At 48.7% G+C, this 13,385-nt stretch overlaps 1 protein-coding gene across 10 annotated transcripts in view; it reads left to right on the forward strand.

The window, feature by feature from the left end:
- Window positions 1-13,385, forward strand: part of Dgk (diacyl glycerol kinase 1) — a 418,312-nt gene that overhangs the window by 344,411 nt on the left and 60,516 nt on the right. For 4 of the 10 annotated variants that reach the window (XM_077668709.1, XM_077668713.1, XM_077668710.1 and 1 more), the window contains one exon: window positions 11,007-11,120. The exons of 4 other annotated variants lie outside the window; for them this stretch is intronic. In XM_077668709.1, coding sequence (XP_077524835.1) covers window positions 11,007-11,120 — 114 coding nt within the window. Of the gene's footprint in view, window positions 1-11,006; window positions 11,121-11,229; window positions 11,408-12,475; window positions 12,604-13,385 lie in introns of those variants that run through there. 2 more of the 10 variants (XM_077668717.1, XM_077668718.1) reach the window with 2 other exon arrangements.

Raw genomic sequence — 13,385 nt, forward strand, 5'->3', positions numbered from 1 at the left:
TGATTACACGGGGTCCGCTAATTTTCGAAATTTTACTGCCGAAATTACTCTCTCTGCGACTCAAGCCGCTAACAAATCTTTCTCTGGATTCGGGTTGTTCGCTGCCTTGCTGTGGTGCTCGAAGTTGTGCAATGTTTTTTCGCTCTTGTTCGATATCTCAACATAAATAATTAGATTGTGTCACGTTTAAATTGGTGTTCTGGCAAACGTTTCCAAATAAACAGTGAGGAAATACGACAGTGCCGTAAGTAAATAAGTAAGACCTGTGGCTGAAGCCAGGAATTTAGCTTCGGAAATTCATCGCTGGAGCCCGACTCGTTTATATTTTTTATTACGCAACAACGAACTGATGACGTTATTGCGGCGATGACGTCGTAATTTAATACGCAGGCGTATGGAGAAGAGGAACGATAGTGTCACGAAGCAGTGGAGATTGCCTTAATATTTCTCTTTATGGCAGTCTGAACGTAGGGGGCACAAGCATATGACTGCTGAAGACTCTTATTGGGCCTAGATGTGCCTTTGCCAATTCATAAGCAATTAAAAGGGACTGGAAGTACGCTGTGTGTACTTGGTTTTACTCCCACCGTGGATGGATAGATAATTAGAACCTACCCCTTATGTGGGAGTGCGGGCAGTTATAACCCAGCTAATAACTACCAACAGTCTTTCTCCGAATCTATTATGCCGGTTCCTTTCTCTCCTTAGCTAAACTAGTATATTGCACTTCTCCACCTCTCTCCTAACCACCTCTTGATGCAGCTATAATTCCAGCTGTCACTGCCGATATGTTCACTGCGGGAGTGGGCGGTGTCTGTGAGCTCTTGGTTTTTCTTACCTCGTTTTACCCGAAGGAGAAACAGGCGGGGCCGCAGAATTACAGTGCATGGTGCAAAAATAATGGAACGATTTGCCGGGTCCACGCATGCGTGCTTGAAACGTAACAAACTTTTCCCACAGGGAAAAGCTTGTTCGCTTGAAATAATGAACGTTGCAGTGCGGGTTCTGTACGTAGCGTTGATGGCGCAATTGTGTAAGGCGAAATAAAAACGATCATTGGTGTACACAAGTCTGCCGACATCGTCGACATTTGGTTGCACACGTGCTGGCGTTTTTTCCCAGTTTTTTTTTTTTCTAAGCCCAAAGTTTACTCAAATGCGAGGCGTTCGTGACTGGTCGCCAGTCTGCTGGACTATAGGATCCCATTTAAACCGCACGGATGAGGGAACAAACCTTTGAACACGAAAAGAAGGGAAAATACCGAAATACCGATTGCCAAATTGACATAAATCTGTCTTCGAAACTTCGTTGGACCGACAGGCGTTCTCGAACACCGTTATCTCCCCGAAAGCAAGCTGTCCGTGGATGCAAGCAAGTGGAAGCGAGCGCTGGGCGACCGGCGATTTGTTTAACAAGGCGGCGCGTATAGCGCGACGCTCGAGCGACGCCGTTTACGCTCTAAGCGGCTTTATGCGCGGCGACAACAACCGGTCCCTCGGCCATTGGTGTTTGCCAGATCCGCTTTCTCGTTAAAATCCAGATATTATTGTTTACTTTCCTCTTTCTTCTCTCTCTCTCTCTCTCCTTCAGCTTTGTTTTCCGTCTTGTTCCAAGCGAAACGAAAGTATAATTTCTCAGCCTCTCTCCCCAGAGCAGAACCATGTTTACAAGACTGATTAGAAAGCAGTTTCTAGGGGACTCGTGTTTACGTAAGGGCGAAGCGGCGACACGAATTCGACGGCGTCGAAGCGCTCCAACGCAACCCCCTTTTCTGTTATCAGTTCTTTAATGCCTTCGTCCAGTTTGGAAACACCGCTCGCCGCGGACAGCGCGAATGTCGTTTGGCTGACGGCTGTTCACGTTCGACGCATATGCGCGATATCCGCTCGGGTGCACCGTTAATGCGCCGTCGTCTCCTCGTTGAGGTTCGGCACGGCGCTTGCAGCGTCATCGCTCATGTCTGCATCCCGATCCTACGCGAAGAACGTCGTTATCTGGTTGCCTAGCGTCGTGGGATGCTGAGTGCGCTAACGAGCCGTGTGTAGAATGCGTAGGTCCACACGTGGCGTTACCACCGCGGCGGGGGTCTGTGACGTGTGACTCCTACAGTTGATACGATCTTAATATGGTCGTTGAGCACACTTCGCGTTGTTCCCGAATTGCTGTAGACAGCTTGTGTTTTTGTCGCAATGCCGCCCCAGGTCACCCAGCAGTACCGGGAAAGAAAGTTCGTTCGCCTAATTCGTTTATCGTCATTTGTGGAAGCCACGCATTTGGCACCATTATGGCGCCTCTGACGTCATGGGAAAGCTATCAATACCTCACTGTATCGATGGGACACGTGCAACTTTTGTGAAGCTTCAAAAAGCAGAGATACGAATACTATAGGTTGCATTCATGAAGCAGTCTCACGGGTAGGAACAAATTCTGATAAACGGGGTTTCCTCCTGTTAGCCAATAACGGCATCCGGAGATACGATTTCTAAGGTTCAGTCACGGACCCATTTAGCTGCGAACAGATTTTGGAATCCCGATCGGCATCAGACGGTTGTAGATTCCGCGGCGTTCAGGTATTTAGTATGATCAAACGTATATGTAGTGTTGCTGAAAGGATTATGGAGTTGACGGCGAAACTTCCGAGACAGAATTCGAGCAAGTTTTGAGTCATAGAACGCATTCTTCGTGGGAATTCTCCGGTACAAAAAGTTTTTATGCCCTGAGGCAATAAACATCGCTTTCAAAAAAAAAAGCCGAAGGGTATCATTTGCCATCACGCGCTCCTTCCGAGAAACAAAAACTTGGCACCTAATGGCAGGAGCAAATTGGTAAAGAAATGCAATTCATAAAACAAGCTTTCGTTGTTAAAATGGAAACTAGGGTGAGCGGAACCGTATTCGCAGTACTCCCGAAACGCTAAAGCTTCTTTGAAAGAATGGTTCGTTTTCTTGCTTCTTCATTCTTAGAGTAACGACCTGAAATGTCGGGCCCACGCAGTGTGACTCACCACGGAGCGCAGATCTTTCTTTTTGCCTTACAGGCGCATTAAAACGCAGACTGTAGGTGCTGTACCGCTCTTGAATAAAACCGCTGTTCATTACACGACACTTGGAAACCTCGTTTGCAGCTAATGACACGCATCCTTCTCGAAACCTTCGCACCGCCTGATTACCGCGGTTTCTTTTTTGCTCCCTACAGACCGAGCCGAGGACACCGGTAACAATGAATCGTTCTGGCGATGATCCGAAAGGGTCGCAGTTCAAGTATCGTCGCTTGCTTTTCTCGCGACAGGCGCGAATAAAAAAAAAGGAGGGTGGGAGAGAGAGAGAGAAGCGCAATTATTTCACACGAGCGAAATGGCAGCGAAATCACACCGAATCCCAGCGATTAGCAGCCGCTTGCAAGCTCCGCGGGACGTCGCTGAATAATGGTTGCCGGGCTTCGTTAAAAATAATGAGCGGCGTCGATTCGTCGTCAGCGCTTTCATATTTGCGAAATGTTCGTCGCTTCGACGCTGACACTCTCACCTCTCCATGCTGTCAGCAGCGGGACCACGGCGCGAGGGGTTGTCGACATCAGTTGCACTTCAGTCGTTCATTCTAGCTCTTTCTTGTTTTAATTTTCTCGCTTCTTTTCGTTCCCTCCCTCCCTTCCTTCTTTCCCACTTTTTTAGTGATCTAGCCCTAAAACCCTCATTCTTAGATTTCGCCTGTGTTTGCCTGTCCAAAGTCTGCTGGCACGTGGTCCACCAAGTTGTGGGTGTGGCAATTATGATCCGACAGTCTTCCCCTGTCAACTACCTCGTTGAATCTTCAGCCCACTCCAGCGGCCTTCACCTCCGCGGACGTGAAATCGTCCACGTCGACCGCCTGAGGACATATTGTGACACCGCTGTCCTTTCGTCGCCTTGAGTCCCCAGGATAGCTCCCCTTTCCTGCGGGGGCCAGATTGCAGTGAAGGACTTGAGCTGACTGGCCAGAGGCAGACCAAGACGAGAGGGGTGGCTGCCCTGCAAACTACGAGCTGCCATACCGGCAAACCACTGCTCCGTTTCTGACGGCTACCAGTGTCTTAAGACCCGCCGTACACTACTTTGCCGTTGCTGCTTTCCCGTAAAATACTTTACGGAAAAACACTCTAACGCATCGAGTGGGTTCCGAACCCGTGGCAGCGTGAACAAACCAGCTTCGCTGGCCACTGCATTACACCCCTACGTTGTCATCGCAGCTGAACATTCCTTGTGTTGTTGTTGTTGTTGTAGCTGCCTTAGTGACATACTGTCAGTCACTGTGCTTTGGACGTCGTCGTCTTCGTCAACCTCCATCTGGGTGCAATGGATCCGGAAAACACCGCCCTCTTAAACCGAGCCTCGAACCGAAACCAAAGTTAAAGCCGAAGCGCGAGAGCACCTGATTCGCATTTTGCCTAACCACACTAAATCGGCCATCTCCAACCTGGAACAGACACTGTTATAATTGCTTAATTGCTGCGCATTCAAGCGCATTCTTTTTCTCAGACATAAACAGTCTAATTCATATGCAAACCAGAAATAGCAGTGTAGCGGCTCGACGCAATCTTCTCTTTGAGATTTTTTCTAGGCGCCCACTACGCTTTTTCTGTTAATAGCTCTCAAGGAGGTAGAACGCGCGTAATCTTAGGGGTAGTTATTTGAAACATACATCAAACTGTCCAGCTTCTTTAAATGAGTCTTGTTATGCAAGCTTCTTGCCATCATTTGTCCTTAGCAAGGTTGTTTACTCCAGCCCTGCGCCAAAGTTCATGATCAGACCCTCTGTGTTTCAGTCATACTCCAGAGTACACATCCAAGCAATAAGTGCACTCTGAGCTACAGGCATACGCGCCAAGCTGTCCGCTGACGTCACTGCTTGGTTGCTGGGCGCTCGTTGGTTATAGTCTGGCGGATCCACGTTATAGTACATGCTCATGCACGAATTCCAGCCGCCCATTTCGCAATGACGTCTTTTTCGCCGACTGAGCGTCATTCGGAAGCAGAAACGGGGCCTACGCTGATCAAGACGAACAAAATGAGCGCCGCCGAAGAAAATGGAAAAAAGGAGCGGGAGAGAAGAGGAAGGGAAAGGAATACCGCGTCCTTCGGAGTGAGAAATGAAGCGAACGCGCAAGAAGTGGGATTACATTTGACAAATGGCCAGCCCCGCAGGAGGATCGCGTGCGGGAGGGGCGATGTGAAGAAGGGTTGCAGCATGAAATGTGGACTTCCGTTAGGCTGAATCGCAGTATTTTTTTGCTTCTTTTTACCGAATTTGTGGGGCACCGTGGAGACCGCCATCCCCCTCCTCTGCTTCCTCTTTCTTATGGCTTGGAATCAAGAATGATATTCAAACTGGGAGCAACTTGAATATCTTTTCGCTTCCGCGTCACACACTGCGGTGCCGGTTAGTTTGGTGTGCAAGAATCGGAGCGGTACTCCAATATTTGTATAGCGCCTTGTTGGCAGCTGCAGGACTTCTTTCCATGAGACGTTGCAGCTTCGCTGTCGTTTCTACTATTCCTGTTTTGTATTTCTACTTTCCCCCTAGCTATACGGTAATTCCGCGGAATGATGAGTAACAGTGTCGGTTTTCTTGGTTTGCCTGAGTCAATGAATCTTCTGTGGTGTTGAATACCGCAAGTCACTGCTTTCCTCGAGAATGTAGTTTCTCGTACCTGTACTTTCTTTTCAATAATAGAGATTTTTAGAATAGGGTCACTCTATTCTGAAAGTCTCTAAGTCGGCCATGCGCAAATTATCGCCAGTCAAGAACCTCAAAGCGTACTCAGGCCCTCCATAATCAGTGCGCAAAGTTTCTGATTCGTAACCACTTTCCGAAATCGCCTGCTCTCTAATGGTTGAAAAACAGCGCGAATCGCGCTGTGTTTTGCGACTGATCTTTTTTTTTCTACTAAAATTCGAGATCAACAAGCTGAGAGGCGAAAAACTTTTACACTTCACATACCTGTTTGGCGTTTCATTCGTTATATACACATCGAGCATCGCATTTACTTTCAGTGTAAGAAGCATCCAGAAAAGTGGTGTGTCGAAATTCAGAACTTAACAGAAAATGTCATCATATGCAGTGCCCATGTGTCATTTCAGCTCGTACGACCGGCCGTTTATAGCCAAAGAACGCAGATTACACCTTTTTTTGTCTTCCTTCGCGATAAATAGAATAGAGTTGGGCCTGAATTATGCTGTACACAGGTAATGTCGTTGGGTCCACTCTCAAGTCAGACTTCTGCATATAAAGGCAGGTATGACAGCTTTAATGCGATAGTACTAAAAGCCTCATAAAATCCGCCAATTGCCTGTGAGGAATTGACGTCGCCAGACCGGAAGTGACTTTACTTCCGGAAAAGTCACGAACAGCTTCTAATGGCGTCGCATTATCGATAGGTGTCGGTGTGACATTTATATTTCTTATTTTGACGACTTCAGGGACCTTGCAATTTTGAGCGCTAGTTTTGGACAGTTTCTGTCACCAACTAACAAATAGACATGCCTTTCGCAATTAGACGTGTATGCTTTGGAGAGCATCTAGTAGTGAGACGCAAAAAATAAGTAATAATAATTTCCTCGAACTTTTGCCGTGCTGCCTGTTAGATATTGACAGTCACTGAATGAGGCGCTGCCTCTCTGGCCGCATTCGCAAGCAGTAGTGACTGATTCATCGGAAGCAAAATACACAACTCAGAAGTCAGGAAAAAAGCAAGTTGGTGTGTTGTGTTGCTAGCTCTGGGTTCGTTTGGTACATCGAAATATATTAACTAGAGACACAGAAAGCAGGTTATGTCACAAACGGACTAAAAATGTTTACAGCATCACCAAGCCGTCTGCTTATAACATCAAGTAGTGCTGTTAAAGTTAGAAATTTACTTAAAATTTACTGTGGAAAGAAAACTTTACATTCACCAACGCTAGAACCATTAGGCTTAAGGCTGGTAATGCACCCAACTTCGCAAACGACTGCTTGTTAGCACAAACAACATTTTTCTGGCATTTTTAACGATTTCCGCGCAAAGCAGCCAAAGACATCCATACCAGTTACATACAGCACAATTCAAGCGAGCTACAAGTGCCTTAAGCAGTCACTCGAATGGGATCTTGAAATAGTTCTATATATCCGTAATTCATTATATAAGAAATGGCAGTAGAGAAGCTTATCTGCAACCAGGAAGCAAAAATGCATTGCACCCACTCTAGTGACACGCTTCTTGCAGTGACGTGCCATGCGCCACCCTGCTGTCAACACACCACTCGCTAGGCGCCGCTATAGCTAACCTGCTTCGCATGGAAGCCGCAGCAGACGGTTATTTATAACTGGCCGCTGCCTATCATGTGATATCTAATCCTGTTCCCAGTACACTAAAATGGAATAATCGCTCACTATGAAATTCGGGTACAGTTAGTTTCCGCAACACTTTCGGCAGCAAAGAGAGCGAAGCATCCGAGGCTAGGGTCGCCGCTCGGTTTTAGTTAATTAGGTTGGCTTCACCGCATGACAGCGATGTGGCGTGCAAAATGAATGCGAGAGATCGAAGGCCACCCTCAAGCACTACCCAAGTTAACCTCGTCAAACGTTTTCACAGCACTAACGGTGCCAGCAGGTGACCAAGGCCGCGCAGCCGACCCACCTCCGTGAGCGAAAACTGATCGAAGAGCGCCATTAGGAGAAACGCCACTTTCAGGACAGTGGCGCACAGTTTGCTATATCGAATGGGTGACCGATGAAATTGGAGGTCGATGCGATGCGCGACTTTCTTATACTTTTGCGCAGCATTTCCAAGAGGTTAATCTTCGTGTTCTATATACCCAATAATTCCAGACATCTGAGTTCGATGTATCCGGTTTCCACTGCAGGGAAAATGTTACGGCTACACAGAAATGGGATTTTGTTAAATGTACTCGTAACGGGTCAGCTGCTGCTTTTAAAATACGTGCAAAAATTTTGATGTGATCTCATTTGGAGGCCTATGGAAATCGAAAACTGTCTGGCATCGGCACGTGTGTGAAACTGCCACCTGCCAACTGTGGCAGGTGGTGTTTAGGATTTCACTCTCTCCACCTGCCACTTGCCGACCGTCTTCCTTTCCCCCGTCTCCTACCGCCTTCTTCTCACGCTTGACTTAAAATGACTAAAAAAAAATTAAAGTGACTGACTCAACAGAAATGAATAAAAAAGGCGATTACGAATAGAAATGGAACAATTGTGAACAGAATCAGAATACGATCAGAACCGGTACAGTCAGAACTGGAATACATTGCCGAATGAAATGAAAATGGTATCCCATTTCCTGCGCATCAGTCCAATTGGTCACCCTTTTTTTTCTTTTAATTTACTGAATGTCCCTACTGACAACGCTGGATTTGCTCAACTTGCGAAACGGCAAGAGAAGTGCTTTAGCAGCAGTTTCCTAACGCATCAATGTTAACTTCCAAAGCGTGCTATTTCTGTCGACTCGCACTGTTTCAAACTCGCTCGGGCCACCGATGATAGTTTTGAGATTATGCGAAGCTTGAACTCGGCAGAATTGACGAAAATGTCATTCAAGGATTGCAGATTATCAGAAGAATAGATTAATGATAAGGCGCAGTTTTTCCCGCTCACGAACTTCTAGTCCTAAACAGTGCGAATATCACATTCTGATGTCACGGCTCTCTTGGTAATGGGCGATTGCAAAAATTCACAAGGAGGCCGAATTACAATAAGGGAGTAATTACTCATTGACATCCACCCAAGCGCAGCCACGCGGCTACAAATGAAAGCTATACAGCTTGCTCAGAAATTTCGTAGTTAAAGAAAAATTCGTCCTGGTCCGGGGTTCGAACCCGGAACCGCCGAGTTATTGATGAATTCGCTCTCGCCCTACCGTAAGCTTTCCGTCCCGGTTAGCTCCAACCAATAGGCAAGTTTTGTGACCGACGATGCACGTTGACCCCATGGGAATTCTAGTGCGGTCGCATTGATACTCATTTTTAATGGCGTCAGCGCAAAAGAAGAAAAGGACAACAGAAAAGAGCAGATGGACAAGAATAGATCGAAGTGAATGAATATTACCGCGCAACTCGCCCAACTTCCTGTTCTTTAGCATCGCATTAATGTGTCAGCCAGTTCTAACTGCAAGGAGACTTTTTATGTTCTCCGTTATAAAGGAGAGTTATTGAGGGAATAGATGCTGCGTAAAGAAATGGGGAGATTAGATTGCAGTTCATGACATAGTGACCTGGTTTAAAATGCTTGGAAGAGGTGTTGCACCATTTCTTGTCGTTACCCGACATTTAGACTTCCATTCTGTTCTGTGTCGATCGCAGCGGTCTGCCAGCTTAGATGGCAAGCGTGACTACAACTATATAATCTATTAGTTACAGCACTCTACCTGAATTGCTGTGCTGAGCCGCTTTCGAATGCTGGTGTATCGTTTAGATTGCGTTATACTCAAGATGCAGAAAGCGCGGATGAGCTTCATGCGCTGGCAAAATACTTGAGACATTTGCACATGCACTAAAACTGCATAGTTAGTTGGAATTAACCGAGAACACGATTTTTCGGAGTTGACGCAAACAGCTGGCAATTTCTTTGTAACAAAAAAACTCTCCTTGCGCGCTCGAGAGCATCCGAAACGTCTCTGATCACCTGCGTTTGAAATAAAAGGTGACCCCCATATGCTAGGTAACGTTCATCTCCAATCGACAGTGATAGGTGGGCATGTCAGTCATTTTTACGAATCCGCACCTGTCTGACTTGCCTAGCTCACGCTCCTTGCTTCCTACGCCGTAAGCGGTTTTGTGTGAGTTGACGCGGTGACGGAATAGCATATTTACTCAGCCTGCACGATGAACGCGCGTCATTTTCGAGACACCGTAATTTGGTGGCTTTAGTCCTTCAGTTCGGTCCCGTTCGAAAGATAAGCTTACGTCTTCGCGGCGATGGAAAGTCCTGTGGCTGCAGCTAACCAGTGCGCGTGCGTCAGATGCGGACTTGAAGCGTCCGGTAGGCGTACTGAGCAAGTGTTACGGCCACAGTAGGTCGTGGTTAGCGCGTTCGTAAAGAGAAACTATAACCTCTTGCCACGCTTATGGCAGAGATGCAGAGATATGTCTCTTGGATACCAAAAGTCACGCTGAAAAGGGCGCGAGTGCTGTGCCTACTCTTGTAAAGCATTCCGAAAGACGTGCATAATATCAAGGCACCTGTGAACCACCAGCGCTGAAGTAACAGTGCAAACCGCCGTTTGGTAAAAATAGCCGTTTTTGTTGGTTACGTCAGCTTTTTGACTTCCGCACAACCGCCCTGTTAGCAAAAGTTGGTGCTTCGTGAGACCGCCGCGATCTGTCGTTCTTCCTCCAAGAGCGGAGGCCTTACGACGAATGCCAGCAAGTTTTTTTTTTGTTTTTTCGATGCTCTTTGACGTGTCTGTTTTCAGCTAGCCGTCTTGTGCTACATATTGCGTGTGGGAATTGTGTGTTTCGTTCTCCTTTCCTTTTTGTGCGCGGCGGTGTTAGTTTTGAATGCGTAGAATCGCCAGTGCTGCACGTTAGACAGTGCATTCTGCGATCGGTGCTTGGTGCCTCGCTGGGAATGCTTGCTGCCTTGGCTGAGCCTGCATATAGTGGCGTCGTTGAGCGTAGCCCGCTTGCAGGTGCAGTCTCCTCCGGATGTGCGCTTTGCCAGAGGCCGCCGCGCGTCGGAAACGGCATTTGTAGATGTTGGGGGGTGGCGGGGGGGGGGGGGGGGGGCACGAGGAGAGGGCGTCCCCGGCTGTCGCTGTTGCCGCCGTCGCTGCCGCTGCTTCTGCTGCTGCCTGGGCCGGCGACACGGCTGTTGCCCGAACCGCGGGAAGTCGCGCTGGGTGAGCCGCCGGTGGTGACTGACGTGTCTTCTGCCTCTCCTCTCCCTTCCTCTGTGACCCCCTCTCCCCGCTTTCTCTCTCTCTCTACCTTCTTCCTTCCTTCCTTCCACCTCTGTGTCTCTTTCCTCCTCCCTCTCCAGTTCCGTCATCTGGTGGCGGGCAAATTTCAGAAGGACGAATCGCTAGATGATAGGAAGACGGCGGCTGTGTTGCATAGGACGCTTACCGGCGGTTCCCTTGACAAAGGCGACAAGGTAAGGCCTCCTCTTCTTTCCTCCCTCTCGCTCCTTCTTCCTTTGCCCGTCGTCTCTCCTCCTCCTCCTCACCGTGGCCTGCCCGCCCGCCCCGCCGCCACATCCAGCATTGTGCGTAGACGCTCGGTCTGCACTGGCCCATCACACGCGTTGTTGCTGCCTTCCAGCGTGCTTGTGTGGACAAACGACGGCCAAAGTGGTTGCTCGCAGTGTGCCCGCAGAAGGCGATGCTACTGGCCTTGGCGTTCGTTGCTCGGTCCTCTGACGTGCCCTGCCTCGGATCCTGTGTGCGTGCGCACCCGTGTCTTCCTTCGCCGTGTCGTTGCTGCAGAGGATTGCCCTATCTTGCGTGGCTAAAAATCGTCACTGTGTGCCCGCCTCAAAATTTCTTGCGTGCAAAGCTCGCACGACATGTGTCAAGGAATGCGATGTTTGTACCATGACATGGATGAAAATGGTGGTCTGATTTCAGCAAAAACGCGAGCATTGAGTGTCTGTGCAGACGCCAAGTGGGCATCCCTGTTTTTTTTTTTAGAACCTATCGAGTATCGATCTCCAAGAGCCCCGTGTGATTGGAGAACCTGCAACCGCTCCCAAGCACCCGGATGTGAATATACGCCCCTGCCTTTCTTTGTTATTTTAAATGTTCAGGAGTGTAATTTGGGGGCACGCATTTTTCGGGGAAATATTTCTGATGCATTTGTGTGTGTCGTAGCCTGATGCGTCTGGGCGCTGCTGCGTCTCCTTTAACGGTGTCTGTCTGAGGTAGTTGATTGATATGAGCTAGGGATTATAAGAGTTGGCAAATGAGCCAACTAGCAGTTAGTCACTGCGGGTTGGAAGTGAAACTAGTCATATTTACGATCCAGGTTACTACTTGAAAAAATACGCGAAAGCTCGCTTCAGTCTACACCTCTCCTCAAATTGCTCCGCAGGCCATCACAATATTAGCACACCGTGTTCGCAGGGTCGGGCCGCTAAGTTAACAGACCTAGGTCAATTACCGTTGCACGCTGCTCCACAGCGTAGCAAAGGTACAGCTAGCCATTGCTCAGCAAACTGTTTCTTCCCGACGAAAGTGCTGCCAAACATTAAGCTGCGGCCATTTCACCGATCGGCCTCCACTTTCAGACGCTCTCATCTTTCAAATGGTTTCGGGGCTGCCTGTGCCGTCCTCAACTTTTGCATCAGTGGTAGCTCAAACCGAAAGAGCCCGTCGTTAACGCGATGGTTCCCGCGTCCATGAAAACGCGAGGACGGCGCTTTCATGCGCGACTCTGACGCCGCGACATCCTCGCGATGACGACACGGTCGGTGGCCCCGCCAACGGCCGCCTGTGGAAGGCCTCATTATTCGGATTGAAACGTTACGCCGGAATTCCCGCTTCCGTGTGCGTCGAGCCCTGCGCAGTCGGGCACCGGACGCGCCGCATTGCCTCTACAGCCACCGCAGTACTTCGTCGATGTGCCCGGGCGCGCAATTTGTGAGTGCCTTCACTTACGCCTCTTCAGTAGCTCGTCTAATGCCGTTAGCGTGCCGTTACTACATTTCCGGTCGCTTTCGGGACCTGCGAGGGCTTGTTATGACCGGCTGGCTATTGCGATCGCCACTGGAAACGCTTACAGATTCGCTGGGCCGGAAAGCTTTTCTGTTTACTCGCGTACGCTCATTTCCCGTCAGGCATTGAGGGTAGCTCGGTACGACACCATTAACCCGCTGTAATTATACGGCTCGCCTCTTGGTACTGTTTTGGTCGAGTGAATAGTAAGTGAGCGAGCGGCCTGTTTTCTCGGTTTTATTCCTTGGTGTGTTAACCAATAGCTCCTTAAATCCAGGCGTAGATCCTAGTAATAGCCATGGCAGAGGAGGCCCGTAAGCTGTTAGCCAAACAGGGAACTGTTTTCTCCGTAGAACATTCGCGGTAACTCTGGCTTTATCGCTGAACTGTGCGTGTTTAATGTGCACCTAAATCTCAGCAGACTGCCGTTTCCGCGTTGTTTTTCCTCCGCAGTGCGCGAGAATGCGAACGCCATAGCTGCTGTCGTTTCAGATAGATGTATCACTAGAGAAGTCTAGGCAGTGGTATCGAATCTTCTTTTCCGCGTCAAAGGTGTTGAACAAGACTGTGCTCGTTCTGACAGGAACAGCGTTTTCTTGTACGCTATCTTTGCAGAGATCCCTTGTGGTGGAACAGGTCTGAGAGATGTCCGGCTAGACAACGGTACAGAGAAAGTGGCTGAAGCGTTCTCTCCGCCATGACAGGAG

Source organism: Amblyomma americanum, chromosome 6 (assembly GCF_052857255.1).
Source record: "Amblyomma americanum isolate KBUSLIRL-KWMA chromosome 6, ASM5285725v1, whole genome shotgun sequence".
Lineage (NCBI taxonomy): Eukaryota > Metazoa > Arthropoda > Arachnida > Ixodida > Ixodidae > Amblyomma > Amblyomma americanum.